We start from the raw sequence: 15863 nt of genomic DNA, 5'->3' as shown, positions 1-15863 counted from the left end.
TGTACAGTTTAAATCAGAATGTCATCCAAGATGACGTTAAATGTCTTGTAGATAGCTAACACACAGCTACTAAGGCTATTAACATCAAACTCATAAGGTTAAATAAAATCTTTTTAAGACCTGCTTTCTGTTAAACTCATGTCTGGCATTCAGGTCTGAATGCTTCATCAGATTTGTTTATATTTTTCTTCCTTTTTTTAAAAAAAAAATTTGCCTATGATTATAGGCCATTTTGATAACAATTACTTAAGCCATTCTGCTTGCCATCCTTCAATAAGTGCACAAAGAGCTTACACTTGTTTTTAATGAACTGGAAAATAGTTCATCATTCTTATGTTATACAAACTGATCATCTCACTTCTTTTCAGAGAGTGCAAAAATTTTTTTTGAAAACTTCTGTGTTTTCTTCAGTATTATATACAGTTTTACTGTATCTCTACCATAATGACTTGTACTGTTTCTAGGATTTATTTGCTCCCGTTTTTTTCATTTTAAGAGTTCTATGCCTGCTAGTATCAACTTTCCCCTTGAAATTGTATCTCCTCTTGTAAGTTTCATGTATTTCATATTTTATACTGATTGCTATCTATTATCTTTCTTTATATAAAGTTCTTAAGCTTCTGTTTGCTGTCTTTACTACATATCCTGAGCTAAGATTTTTCATAGAATCATAGAATGGTTTGGGTTGGAAGGGACCTCAAAGATCATCTAGTTCCAAACCCCCTGCTGCGGGCAGGGACACCCTCCACTAGACCACATTGCCCAAAGCCTCGTCCAACCTGGTCTTAAACACTTCCAGGGATGAGACCTCCACAACCTCTCTGGGCAACCTGTTCCAGTACCTCACCACTCTAACAGTAAAGAATTTCTTTCTAACATCTAATCTAAATCGACCCTCCTTCAGCTTGAACCCATTACCCCTTGTCCTGTCACTACACTCCCTCATAAACAGTCCCTCTCCAGCTTTCCTGTAGGTCCCCTTCAGGTACTGAAAAGCTGCAATTAGATCTCCCCGGAGCCTTCTTTTCTCCAGGCTGAACAATCCCAACTCTCCCAGCCTGTCCTCATAGGAGAGGTGCTCCATCCCTCTGATCAGCTTCGTGGCCCTCCTCTGGACTCGCTCCAACAGCTCCATGTCTCTCCTGTACTGGGGCCCCCAGAGCTGGACGCAGTACTCCAGGTGGGGTCTCACAAGAGCGGAGTAGAGGGGCAGGATCACCTCCCTCGACCTGCTGGTCACACCTCTTTTGATGCAGCCCAGGACACGGTTGGCTTTCTGGGCTGCAAGCGCACACTGCCAGCTCATGTTGAGCTTCTCATCAATCAATACCCCCCAGTCCTTCTCCTTAGGGCTGCTTTCAATCCATTCTTCGCCCAGCCTATTTTTACCCCAAGCTATCATCTTTCTTGAATTTTTTTTTTAAGAGCAAAACAGAGATCCTGTAGACTACAGCATGCTCAGATAGCCTATTATTATTCTTTTGATTGACATTTTGTTCAGTCATCTAGATGAAATATGGAATATGGATTGAAAGTTGATGCCAAAGTGATTGTACCAACTTTTCTTTTGAAATTGTATTAAATACTGGTATTTCACTGCAGTATTTATGATGATACAACTTTTTTTAAGCTCTTTAAAGGAGGGAGGAAAAGAAAAATATTTCAATAGTGACAATGGATGCTCTAAGATTCTTTTTTTTGGACGGTCCTCAACCAATTGTTGAACTTTATAGAAAGGAATCATATTGATCTTCTGGGAAAGTCCAGCGTTACCAAGAAGAAAATACTGGCTTCTCCATGATTTCCTTCATTTAATGGAAGTCTGATATAATGTGCCTGCTTTAAAGTTGGAACCCCATGAAAAAGCTCAGCTGCTGAAAAAAACTTGTCAGTCTTCAGTTAGTCCCATTGCAGTTTGTCAGGCTTTATTTAACTGCAGGATCCTATCTATTTTCAGGTCTGTGATACAGCATTAGAAAGGAATTTTCCCCTAAAAGCCTCTTTCTGTTGCTTTGTATAGCAGTGACCTGCAATGTTGAAGTAGCCATTGAGACTTATTTCATAATATAGAAGGTTTGTTGACCATGTCTAGGACAAACAGAATAAAGGAATTCTCATGACCTGATCCCAGAAAGATCCTCAGTTAGTAATAATCAGTTTATTGCCTCTGCCGCTTACTTCATGTTACTCTCAGTTTAAGTAAGTGGAAGGCTCTGCAAAGTAGTGATCTGCAATTACTACGTTTAGTGCCCAATCTATATTTTGGAATAAATTCACTTTGCAGAGGTTTTCAACAACAGTGCTAGAACCGATGGATACAGTGTCTTGTGTCTAGAAGGCTAATACAGTCTTTCTGTGACTTAAAAAGCAAATACTGTGTCAGTATACGGTAAAAGTGATATCCTAAATAAAGAAATTTACTAAGCTGATTTTTTTGCTTGCTGCTGAATGATTTTTTCGAGCCTTCATCATGGCGTTATATTTATGTTTTTTGTATGCCTCAACTGAAACATTTTTACCAAAAGCAGGTTTGCATCTCACTCTGAAAAAGAGAGTATAGATCAAACTGAACAATGGTGAAATCCTTCAGCTTGATAGAAATGTCCATTCAGGGATAAATAATAAATGTCCAATTTCAGGGTGTTAGATCTATCACTTAAAAGAATGACACAGAAATACTTAAGTACATCTTGTACATTAAGGCAGAAAGAAATCAAAGTTGCTTACAAAAATTAATGCTTTTGCTCGAGGATAATGCTTAATTTATATACGTGTGTATATTAGTAAAATTGATCCATTAAATGTGTTTAATGCTTAGTTGTTTACAGTGTAATGACAACCTCTTTCAAGTTTATAGAATCAAACAGGCAGCAAAGCACCACCACGGAGAGGGAAGGGATAGCCTTTTTTCATAACAGCAGCATGCTTTTTAGCTGGTAAAGTTAGCAAGTTGATAGATGACTTAGCAGCATCAAACCAAACTTACACCACCTCATTTGTCCTTTCCAGCTGAAGTACTTTAATTCTTATCAGCAAGAACAATGAGGAACTTCACACTGTGATGACAGCATCCTTTGAAAGTTTTTAGGCTATATCAAGAACAGGATTCCAAACAAGATCAGTTGGATTAATTTTCCCCTCTAATGGCAGCCTCAAGGTTTCATACTGCAATTTTTAGACCATCCTAGAGATTCGTACTCCCATGTCTTGGAATTATCTGTTTGTCATGTAAAGACTCTCTTGTGTTCCTGAAAGAGATCTTTTTTGATAGCTTGCACTCTTAGAAAAATAATAGCCTTTTTAATTGCCTAGCAATTTATTGAAGATAGTTTCTTCAAGAAGATGACTGCTTCTTTTTTTTTTACTTCTGTACAATAAACTTGGAATTTCACTGTGGGCTAGAATAGGTATTTCCTGAAGGAGCTAATGTACTTAAGGATTTGCATTAATTTGAAGAAATGCAATGTTATTGTCTTTCATTGCACTTTTTGCAACATGAAGTGAACTCCCCTTTTAGTAAGGCCAGTAAGGTAAGCAATTAAAGTTTTGTCTATATTCTGGTTTTTAATAAATGTGAACCATTACAAATTCTTTGCATGTTTGACAGAGTGTAGAGGGGAGAAGTAAAACTGCAGTAAAAATATAATGGAATCAGAGAAAGAAGGAAACACAGTCTCATGTTTTGAAAATTGTGAATAGGAGAAAAATCTGAATTTGGGATAGTCCTGAAATACTTTTAAATAAGCTAGGTCTGTAAGAAGAAGTTTGAGTTTTTTCCCCTGCTTGTTTGGAACAACACAAAATAGGACAACTGGCTGCTGAGTCTGACTTGGCAAATACAGGGTGTTTAATCTATTCAGAAATTTTTATAAACTAATTGGAAAGCTTAACCATTTTCCATTGAATTTCCATTAGACCAGTTTGTAGATAAACTTTAAAAGATTTTCATTTCTTTTTTAAAGAATCTAGTTGGTATTCTTGACTTATATGTACTCCAGCTGCTGAAACTGTTAAATCTTGAGGGGTGATCTTAATTCTGTACATATGTTAGAGAATGATCTTGTTATATTTCTCAAAATGCAGGGCATATCATGCAAGCTTTTTAGACCTTGTGATCCTAATTTGTTCAGGGAATACAGCTAGAAAGGTTTATTTCCTACTTATGGGTATAAAAGTTATTTTGTACTACTCTTATAAACATCCTGTTGGATTTCATTGTTGATAATATAGTAATTGATTAGATGAAAGGGAATTTTTCTTCCATTATTAATGTGTTTTTTATTTAGACTCATTTTCTGAGCTGAAAATTCCATCGTAATAGTATACTGTTTTATAAAAAGTCACTTGTGGTCAATAAGGTTAAGAAACAGAGATCTTGTCTATACTACTGTTTTTAATCAATGGAAGCTGTTACATTAAAACTCTTAAAAATGCAGATTAGAGAAGTGCAGAGAGTGGTAGTATGATTGCAGTGAAAATACTGTACAATTAGAACAGAAAAGTGAGAGGATTATGTACTAGATAGTAATTTGAGGGTAGTTTGGGGGTTTTTTTTGTGAAATAACAGGTTTGGGTTTTATATTATTATGTAATTGGTAATAATAATATCCAATAATAAATAATAATCAAGTAATTGTGCTTTATAAATTATAAAACTTATAATAGTAATGCTTCTTTTTTTTGGCAGCTTGACAGAGCAAATTCTTTGTTGAGTCAAGTACAACAGCCGTACAAATACCTCATTGAAACCGTGCAACAGAGAGATTCTCAAATAAGTCTACAGAAAGAACATATTACACAACTTGAAAAAGATGTCAGGTAATTAAAGTCACTCTTTCTTTATTTTAAACTGAAAGTAAAATCACTTATGTGTTTGTCATTAGAAAACAATTATGTTATTGGCCATAAAGTAAGAGATGTTGACACTCCATCATTAACTAAGTCCAGTCCTTATGCTGGAACTCTGTCATCTGTGATTTCTCTCATACTGTCAGAAAAAGAGGCTTTAGGTTTGGAAAAGCAGCAATGATAATCAGGTTTAAAGTGAGTTTGGAGTTGGGAAGAGATCTCATGAAACAGAGGAAAGTTCAGGAGAGTAAAAGGAAGAATGACACGTCAGATGTACAAAAGTAAAAACAAAGAAATAAAGTCAGTGAAAAATAATAGACTAGTCCACAGCAAAGGGTATTTTGAGCATAAGTCGAGCAGACTTCCTCTAGTGGAGACTCTCTGATTTGCTGTTATATCCAGCTTGTCAGAACTCTCTGACCACTGAACAACTTCCCACTATCATATAGCTTTATAAACTATGTTTAACATTTGGTTCCCAAGTAAGCTGTTATAAAATAATCTGCCCCTTGATTTTCAAGGAAGTGGATAGCTGTGTGCCACTGCACTACAGAGAAATTAGCATTTTAACTCTTAGGTCTTTATGTCATATCTTGGTTTTGGGAAATGCATACAGTAACAATTATGAAGCATTAATGTGAATGTATTATGAAGCAATTACATGAAAAATACAAGCTTTTTCGAACAAATCTGTTGAAGCACTAAAAATAGAAAAATTAGGACTCACTATAGCTAAATACATTATCCTACATACTGTCTTACATATGTATCTATTCAGAGTGTTTTGATTCAGTAAGAATAGATCTTTTTTATTCCAGAATCAGGTGTTTTTATTATTTTCCTAGACTTGATATATTATAAGAAAAACTTCAAAGGTAAATTATATTTTTCCAGGAGATGAAAAATCACAATGTTTTCTATGCATGCAGGATCTTACCTTCCCATTGTGAGAAAAATAATGAAAGAATGGGTCAGTAGCAAATTAAATTTTTAGATTACGGTAACAAAATGTCTTTCATTATTCACATATTTGTTCAAAAGTCTCTTGAAAGCTAGGAAAAAAAAGGAAGTAGATAGATGAGGTAATTTCTGAAAGTGTATGTTTCATGCCATTAAAATATAAAAGAACTTAAATGCATTATTAACATTGATTCTCTTGAGTTTTTATGGCTCATTACAAATAATCTGTATGCCCAGATATTCTTCCTAAATTTAGCCTACAAATTAAGGCACCTAAATTAGGAATTAGTCAGGTCAGCTTTCCTTAGCAGTTCATGGAGGAAGTGGCATCTCCAAAAAGCAATTCAGATTTTGGATGGAGTGAGTCATTTGCTAGAGATGCCTGTTACTCTCCATTAACTATAAAGGGAATTTTTGGCATCTTAAAGGGCCTGAGGTTAAGGAAGAAAATGGATCTGCACCACAGTGTGAGCATTCATGGTAAACATACCAACAGTACTCTACTGTGGTAAGCTGGGGTGTGCTCGCCACTAGTCCCGTGTTTCTGTAAATGAAAGTGTGGTCTGACAAAAAAATATTTTTATCCTTCATGGTTTTGCAGCAAAAAAGAAACACTTACTTTGCACATTAAATGTTTTGGTAAGAAGTTTTTTCCTGTAGTTTCCAATATTCCTTGTAAACTAAAAATAACTATTACTCCCTTATCATAATTTTGCCTCAACTTTGCTGTAGTTTCATAGGCCAGAGAAATTCTTGGAAACAGCCTAATGTCTTAGGGCTTTTGGTACATATCAGTAGTCCCTAATTTTACTATTCATTACTCCACATTTAAAACAAATGTCCTAAATTGTTAGCTGATATTCCCTGGAGCACGGGACAAATCATAATCTGGCGTAAAATTGATAACGTTGGTCCTTTGCTTTCCCATAACTGAGAGGAAGGTTAGAGGACGGGATTTCTAACCAGAGAATCATTACATTCCAGCAATCTTTTGTCATGAGGATAGCCTTTTGGAATCTGCTGCTGAAAGTTTTAAATTAAAATATCCTTTAGGTGATTTCAGATTACTTTGTGGACCGGTCTGGCTCCCAGCTATTCCAGAACTGAATCAGAATGGGATTTAAGTAAATTAATGATAATCCGTACCAAATACATGCCAAGTGAAGCTCTGCTGGATCAAAAGATTTAGACCACTATTCCTATCTGTCTGTCTTAGTTTATTAAACAGCATTTTGTTGGTTTGTGTGTGGAATATTTTTGAGAGGATGAGCTCAGAGAATTAGTGCTCCTCAAGGAGGGCCCTAAATTCTGCAGATAATGTTGATGCTATTACAAAAGTAATAGTGAAAACACTAAACATGGTTTATGAAGCCTGGTTTCTCTGTATCTCAGAGCTAAGGGAAAAAGCTAGTATTTGTAAAGCCATTTCAAAATGAAATGGTTTTTTTCAACCATTACCTATAATTAATAGTTAATACTGCAGTTGTGCAGTAGCCTTTTTAAGTTGAGGTTTAATTTCTGCTACAGTTGTACAAAGTACATTATTATTTTTTTAAATTTTACATACAATACATGCATTAGTTTTATTTCTGGAAAGCGATTTCACAAGTGCCAGCTAACAGGAAAATGATGTTCAAATTCTTGTTTTCAGATAGACCTTTAAAAATACTAGTGATTTTTTTAATATATTTTTTTAAAAAAATCTTATATTTGAGTACCAGCTTGTAGACAAATTAAAATAATGTTGATATGCCTGCACCCTGACAATCAGGACTGAATACTTACTTTTGTCTTCACAGCTACCCTATGCTTGATCATGCTTTTCCTTCCTTCATGTTTAGTGTGCAGAATCTATGGTGGAGGAGAGTTCTTTTCATGTTGTGTTTTTATCTCATCTGCTCATCAAGAGAGATGGTTCTGCATTATGTAAATCATGGATTCCCGAAGTAGAGCAGTCACAGTTGTGTTACCAGAGCCAGTGTTCTCTATCACCTCTCGCTTAACTTGAGTGTGGAGGGATCAGCAAGAACTAATTTGCAAGTGAATTTACTTTTTCAGACTTAATCCATAACTGGGTTCTGTGCATGGTGATGACAGCCAATAATCTTTTTAAAAAGTACTTCTAGGGTGGTTAGGTTCCAGCAGTTTTCCCAGGATGATGAGTCAGTACTTTCTTGCAGCCTTATAAATGTTTTGCAGCAACCTGCATTGCTTTGTATTTCCTTGTCTGTTGAGAAGGCTGTTGGTTGCTATTGGGTGTGGTTTTGATTCTGTGATGAAATAGACAGTCTTGATGAAATCGGAACACGAGGAAGGCAACTATGAGGAAGGCTATCTATGACAGCAATATCCTTAGTTTGGGCTGTCGGTGGTTTTGTGCTGTATTTTTACCAATTTTCACAAAATGGCCTAAATGACTTATAATGTGATCCCTTGACAGTCAACAGATGCGTTCAGGATTCTCCACACTGCATCATTCTATGAAAGTGTCATTTCTGACAGCAGTTATTTCCACAAGAGGGGTGGAACAGATTCAGGCAGATCATTTTGATATAGTACTCTTGAGAAGTCCTGCAGATCCATCTAAGTTTCCTTCCAACGTGGTCTTCAAAGTTCACTTTAACCAGAGCAGCTTATATGCCTTCATCCTTGAGGGTCATACCTCTAGAGCTAAGGCTGTCTTTCAGATCTTCCCTATCAAAATGTCTTACTCACTTGGAAGGACTATTCAAACAGTACTCAAGGTTGCTTGTGTCAATAGCTGTCAAACTGAATCATAGAATCATAGAATGGTTTGGCTTGGAAGGGACCTTTAAAAATCATGTAGTTCCAGCCACCCTGCCATGTGTAAGGACATCTTCCACTAGAATTGGTTGTTCAAAGCCCCATCCAACCTGTCCTTAAAAGGAGAGGAATAGTCAAAATAGGGACCAGACTGAATCAAGGCCTTAAAGCAGTATATTCCACCAGAGCTGGAGCTACTTTGATGGCTTGCTGAGAAGTATGTCTGTTCTGGACACCTTTCACGCAGCTCTGTGGATCTTTAGCCATACCTTCACTGCGAACTGCAAGAGCTGTTGTGGTTGAGGTAAATGCTTAGCTGAGCAGCTGTCATTGCTGTTGATTATTTGCATGAACAGCTCAGGGACTCATCTTCAGGTTATTACAGGTGTGGGACATTACTGCTTAGATTCAAGTGTGAAGGCACAAGTGTATTACCACTCAAAGATAAAAGGAGAGGTTGTTCAGGGGTAACGGAAGCTCCATCAGATGTTGCCCACACATATGTTCACTAGCACTCTCCTTCCCACCCCCTTAGCATTCTCCTAGGCTGTGCTGGCACTTGGCCATGGAGACAACCGAGGTGGCCCTGGGAGCAGAACACCTCGTATGCTTGTGCACTGCAGTCGCCATGCACCTGTGCACCTGCGGATATATTTTGGATACAAAACCTCTCGTCTTGAGTGATAGGGCATCTGTGGGATGAATTTATAGGTGGTCTGCATATCTCAAAATATTCTGTTAAGTAACCTCTCATTTATGTTAGTCCACATAGCACTCTCATTAATAAAAGTAAATAGCAATGGTTAATAAGAGCAGTGGTATGTACAAGGATGACTCCTTCCTACTATAAAGAGATCTCTCTAGCACAGAGTTTTTTAACCAGAAATGAAAACATCACATTTAGCACTCCTTTTCAAAAGAAATGCCTTGTAACTATGTCATGCTGTGGGAAAACAAATCTCTGAATTTCATTCTTATATGTGTAGTGAAGTAATTGTAGTTTTAGTACATAATTTTCTGCTAAAAACATCTAGGTTTATAAATAACTGGAGACATTAAACAGGACTTTATTCATAAAGAGAGGGTATTTATTTTAAATGCAGTTACTCAAATTTCTCAGTACCAATGGCTGGTTTTAAAAGTGGTTCGCTTACCCGAAAGCACTCAAAAGCCTAACTGTGCGGCAAATCTAGAAGCAGTACAAGGATTTTGCTCACTAAGAAGCTATGTACTGAAATGGTTCTTACCTAAACATTTTGGGTTCTGTAATTGCCATCCAAACATTATAAAGCTCAGCATACTGTGTTAGCTGAGTTTTTCCCATCACAGAATGGGCAATGAGCTTTTTATGGGAACATTACCATTCTGTGAAATATGCATCATCTATTCCAACACTACTGCAGTTTACCTGAGAAATACTCCAAACAAAATTTGTAGAAATATATTTCTTTTTTTCTACGAATTAACATTTTCTGACCTGTATCACAACTTTTAAAAGTTGTTTGGGTTTTTTGGGGTTTTGTTTTTCTTTTTTTTACAATTTGAATAAGTAATTTATTTTCAATTTGGACACTACATGGATGAGTTTTTAAGCCACCTGAAGCACTCCAATTAAAATCAGTAAGCAATACTCTCTCCTAAATACCTTTTAAAATCTGATCTGTGGTTATTTAGCCACACGATGAGAGATAACAAATCTTTCATCTATTCTCTCTTCTAAAGAACTTTTATTTGGAGAACTTTTTATATCTCGCTGTCTAACTGCATGACTTAAAAAGAAAATTTGACTTAAAAAGTTAGCTGTCTGCTCTGAGCTATTAATCTGTAAATTGCAGAGAAGGGATAGCTGCACTATATGCCTATATTATGCAGTTTTATGTACAAAACCTTCACATATACTGTTTCTGTTTGATTTTTTGATCGTAATATTTGTATTATGAACATAAAATGCAAAAAAAAAAATCAAGATTGGACTTCAGTTTTTAACTTCATGCTGTAACGTGAAATTAACAGAAAGGTACAATCCATATTTCTCATAGCATTTGGGGTACACAGTTCACTGAAAAAGAAACCTACTTTTTTTCAAACTGAATAGAAGTAATAATAAAACCCAGTAATATATAAACCCATGTTTATTTAATGTGTGCAGCATAAGCATATTATCCAGAACATCTAATAGTAGAAGCTTCTGAACAGGATAGTAGCTAGTATATTTAGACCAGAGATTTGAAAAATGGTTTAATTGCCCAGATTCAAAAGGCTTTAAAAGTCTGAGACTGGGAAATGTTAGTCTCCATTCTCTGGAAAAATCAAGTCACATAAAATGTCTTACTTATGATATCCAAGGTACCTTGGCTTGGATATCATATCCCGAGTAAAGCGAAACATAACAAGGCAGTGGTTGCTATGAGCAATGTGCTGTATGTATATGACAAGTGTATTCCATGGTAAGTCCTGCATTCCTGATACCTGGATTCATACCTGGTTAGGTTTTGAAGGCACGATGGAATGAAACTGAATCTACTCCCAGTCATTTTGGCTTCTTGTAGAAACCCAGGCATACAAAAAAAGCAGGAGCTGCACTGCTTTTCAGTTAATTCTCCAACTTGGACGTTTGGGACCATGATTATATGATGTATCACAAAGGGCACCTTCTCCACACTCAGGATGGAGCGGTCAGTGACCAGGACTGTGGAGCACGCCGTGGTCTACACTTGCTCTGTAGTGTAAAAACAGCCATTTGTGCTGTGAAATAACTCCAGGGATATTAGATCATTTCTCCCAAGTGTTCACATGTTTTCACCCGAGAACAAGTCATTGGAAGATTTCTTTTAGTGTTTAGTACTCTAGTACTTTAATACATGTCTGTATCATGAAAACTTAAAAGTATGGTTAGTTAAAGATGGTCAAGAAGATCCTGTATCTTCAGATGAAAGTTATAACCCTTGAGTGCAGGTGTGAGAAGCTGGTTTGTCTGGTCTCATAGATTGTGGTTTCAGAATCATAGTAAGACCATTAAGGCACTCCATCACCAAATGGAGCAGTCTCATCCTTACCTTCAGCTGTGGGTTTCCACTGTACATGGTAAATCAAGTTGTTTTGGTGATCCACATGAAAAATAACCTTTAAAAAGACTCCAGATTCCATCCAGATCAGTGAAGTGACCTACTTATGTGGTCATAAATTTTCTAGTACCAACACAAAGAGCGAGTTACCAGTATGTGGTTAGGGAAGGATGATCTTTCAGCAACAGTTTTCACTTAGGTCAGCTGAAACAAACTGTAAAGCTACTCTCTGGTTTGTTACACTGCCAATTAAAACTGGGTAAGGTTAAACTACTGTTTGAAGGAAGCGTAAGTTAGTTTAAAGCTAGAACCTCCTTGACTGCTGATATGCCTGTTCAGAACGTTTTCATAACAGGGACTGAAATAGTCAGTCTTCTTCCCAAAATTGAACATTTGAAGGTATTTCTGCTTTAGTTTGTCATTACAGGTGTGAATTTATTATCATTGTGTCTGGTAACTGCTTTCTCAATCTGTTAAGTGTATATGTGCCTCTTTTCCAGTATTCTTTCAGAAGGATATGAATTATTTCCTTCTATCTGCAATAATGAAAAAGGATAACTATTGCAAAACTACTAAATCTGAAGTCTGCATGTGCTTTGGTAGTTCTATATTCATACGTATGACAGAAAACACATTAAGTGCTACTGAATGATGTAGCAATCTAATTCCTATATTTGACCATAAACAAGGAAAATTAGAACTGCGCCACATGGATCAGTCATGTCATATTGTTTCAGAAGGTATAACTAGTATAACTAGAATAGGTTCTGTTTCTGTAGTTGAAATTGAACCCTTGAACATGAACTTCTGGTTTAGTCATGAACACTGATGTTTATGCTTATTCAGTACACTATTTAAGGCATAAAGGAACTTTTATTATTGCTTCTCTAATAAGCTTCTGAGTCATTCTCTAAAAGGATTGGTTTATGATGTTAGGAAGTACAGGAATCCAAGAAAAACTGACATATCAGTAAGTTACAACACATGAACCCAGGAAAAGAAATAGTACAGCAATTTCATCATGATTAAAAATGACACAAAAAATAAAACTCTTGAAAATATTAAAATATCTTTGTAGTTTTTAATAGATTTTACTACTTTCCTTTTAAATAACTCAGACAATTTGGCCAAAGCATACAATTTTTCTGAGAATTAATGAATACCTAGAAGGAATTGACAGTCATAATTTACAGTACAGAGCTTGCAAGGAACTGCCAGAAATCCTCAGGGGCAAAGGATGATGTTGCTTATTTGAAACAAGCGGATGATATGCAGTCAATTAAAGAAAAGGTTGATTTATTTTGTTGATCATTTTTGGATTAAACACTGGGAATGTTAAATAATTTGTGTTTGTGACATATGTAATTGCTCCATTCCATTTATAAAACTTTAATACATTGTCTTTCAAACTCCTGAGCTGTATTCAGTACTACATATTTGCACTCCATATGCAGAATTGCATTTTGCATAGTTGTTCATTTATGTTATAGTTTATATTGTGCAGCCTATTTAGTTAAGTCATGATAATGGCATATCTAACTTTGGTCTTCCAAGAAAACCTCTGTGGCTGTTTTAACAAACTAGATTATATACTGGCATTATGCATGCATTAGTTTGAAGTTTACTGTTGGAAACTGATATTGGGGCTAAATATGAAAACAAGTTTAATTATATTAGAAGTGCTGCCTGGAATCAGAATGTGTATGCTAAACATTTCAAATTTTCATATTCTATAACTAAGAAAACAGAGAACAATTAAAGTTAAAATTCACATTGTGTTATAAAAGCATGCCTTCATGCTAAAACAGTTTTCATACTTGGTTTACAGGACAAACTTGGTCTCATGCATTATCCTGGAATATAAAATGAAAAATGGGAAAAATACATTTACAAATTCTGCAGAAGCTACACAGCTAAAAGGGAGAGCTGAATGTTGTTATTCCTTGTATTTGTTATTTTCAAATTTCTAAATACGGTAGTATAAAAAGAGGTGATACTGAGAGAACAGCATGTGCTGCTACTAGTGGTGCATACAACAAAGAGAACCACATTTTATTATAGAAGTGTAGATATAAGGAAACTTACTTTGCTTGTAAAATGAGCTCATTTTGCCTAGAAGAAACCAAGAGGTAATAAAAGAAGATTCTGATAATTTCAGTTACCGTTCAGAGAATCAGAAAAAAACCCCTGTATTTTATGAATATTTTGAATACTATTTCTGTTTGACTAAAACAAGATTTTGTATGTATCGGTACATTCAGGCCCATTTATAAAAATTTTAATGCTTGAACACAGAGAAGGATCATTTGATATAATTACTTGTGCAGATTTTCATTGCTGCCAGTATTTAGCTTTGGAAAATGCATGTTTCAGCCAGAACACAAGATTAAAAGAGATTATCTGTTGCTTACTGCATTTCCTATCCTCTTTCTACCAGTCTTTTAAATAAAGAAAAGACAGCTTTGCTGCGTGTCAAGAATCAAATGGCAGCAGATTTGGAGAGACTTCTAAATCACCGTGAGGTAATCTTCCTGTTTTAGCATTACTACCATAAGTGCATTTTTTCTCTCCTCAGCCTTAAACCATGGGAAAAAAATGGTTTACTTTGGTTTGATTTGCTGGGTTTTTTTGTCTGTATCGTTTTCAGAAACACAGGTGATGGTGTCTGTCAGGCACTCAGGAGGATCTCAGTTGTACTCTTAGTTGTACTCTCAGTTGCTAAATTCTCTCTGATGACTTAGTCTCACTGTTCTTTCTTTTCTTATGCTCACAACAGACATTCCTTGCAAAATGTTTAGCATTTGCAAGCATTTAACAAGTGTTTAGATAAAGGTGATAAAATTGATACACGTAATCTACAGGTCCTGCATGTGCCACAGCATGCCCCAGTATCTGTCCCTGACCAAAAACCTGGAAAAAGTATTGCTAAATTTATTTCCAGTACATACATCTGAGTTTCTTTTCAACTCCAAAATAGGATTTGGGGAGAAGAAACGGGACAATAGTTAGACGTTTTCATCCATACAAGAGTCAGGGTACTTCTTTATGTACTTACCTGAGTTTCATCCAAGCAAGGAGTCAGAGTGCTACTGGAATACCCTCTCAGATCTAAAAGTATGCAAAATCTTGTTGTTTAGACATAAACGCTCTATATGGGGATTCCTAAAAGGCTTTTGTCAAGATTCCTCTCGAAACAATCTTAAGAGACTAAAATGTCATGGAGTATGAGAGAAAATCTTTCTGCAGATTAAATGTCTGAAACAAAGGATAGAAAAAAATGTTTACCAAAGGAGTCCCATACACAAATGATCTGAAAAAGGGTGAATAATAATATGGAAAGTTTGCTGAAGCTACAGAATACTAAACGTATAAAACCAAATGCTGACTGTGAGCAGCTGTTAAATGATCTCCCAGAGCTGCTGAATGATTTGCAGCGAAAATACAACATTAATGAATCAACAATTTTGAATGTGAGGAAAAACAACACAAGTTATATATACACAGTGATGGGACCTAAATAGCCAGTTACCTGTTCAGAAAGATCATCATAGAGTCATTATATCAATAGTTCTCTGAAAATATCCTTTCAGTTCTTTGACTGGGAATATAGGAGAAGATGGGAAGATTTTTTTCAAGGAATCTACAACTCCTCTAAATTATCCTGTCTGAGATTGCATTATCACTCATTCTAATACCGTTATTTCCATAGAAAACTGACTATCCATGCACCTCTTGAAGTCCTCTCCACCTCCAGAATTGTTCTCCTCCATCTCCTTTCCTTGCGATTCCCCCAGATTCCCTTCTTAGATCAGTAGACCAAAACCCGTGTCACAAATTGGTCCTAACCAGTTTGTCTCTGCTGTCCAGTTACAAAACCATTTTTGTTAGAACCAAACCAAAACAATTTCACTGACAGCTGAGTCTTAAGTGAGCCTCAACTTAAGTGAAAACTGTACTAATTCTATTCCTTGAGAGCAGATCTCAAATGTGAAACAATCACATTAAAAGTAAAAAGAAAACAAGTTCTTGTTTACTTTCTATGCTGAATCGCACTGTGTGTTTGTCTGATGCGATTTCCTCCTAGAATAGTTTTTGCATTTAACTCACTGAATTGATTGTAGTACTTCTGAAGTTCCATGCATAGAGATTAAAATAGTCTTGTTACAGAAGAGAGTAATTGAAGATGCTTCCCCAAACTGCAGGTGT

General features: G+C 35.9%; 1 protein-coding gene across 3 annotated transcripts in view; it reads left to right on the top strand.

The window, feature by feature from the left end:
- The window catches only part of PIBF1 (progesterone immunomodulatory binding factor 1), a 131421-nt gene that overhangs the window by 93556 nt on the left and 22002 nt on the right, over positions 1-15863 (top strand). For 2 of the 3 annotated variants that reach the window (XM_054833583.1, XM_054833574.1), the window contains exons 15-16: positions 4688-4818; positions 14095-14179. In XM_054833583.1, coding sequence (XP_054689558.1) covers positions 4688-4818; positions 14095-14179 — 216 coding nt within the window. Of the gene's footprint in view, positions 1-3009; positions 3435-4687; positions 4819-14094; positions 14180-15863 lie in introns of those variants that run through there. The other variant, XM_054833593.1, reaches the window with a different exon arrangement.

This window comes from Grus americana, chromosome 1, assembly GCF_028858705.1.
Source record: "Grus americana isolate bGruAme1 chromosome 1, bGruAme1.mat, whole genome shotgun sequence".
Classification (NCBI taxonomy): Eukaryota; Metazoa; Chordata; class Aves; order Gruiformes; family Gruidae; genus Grus; species Grus americana.
The sequence above is the reverse complement of the archived record's forward strand: the minus strand, read 5'-3'. Positions and strand labels throughout refer to the sequence as shown.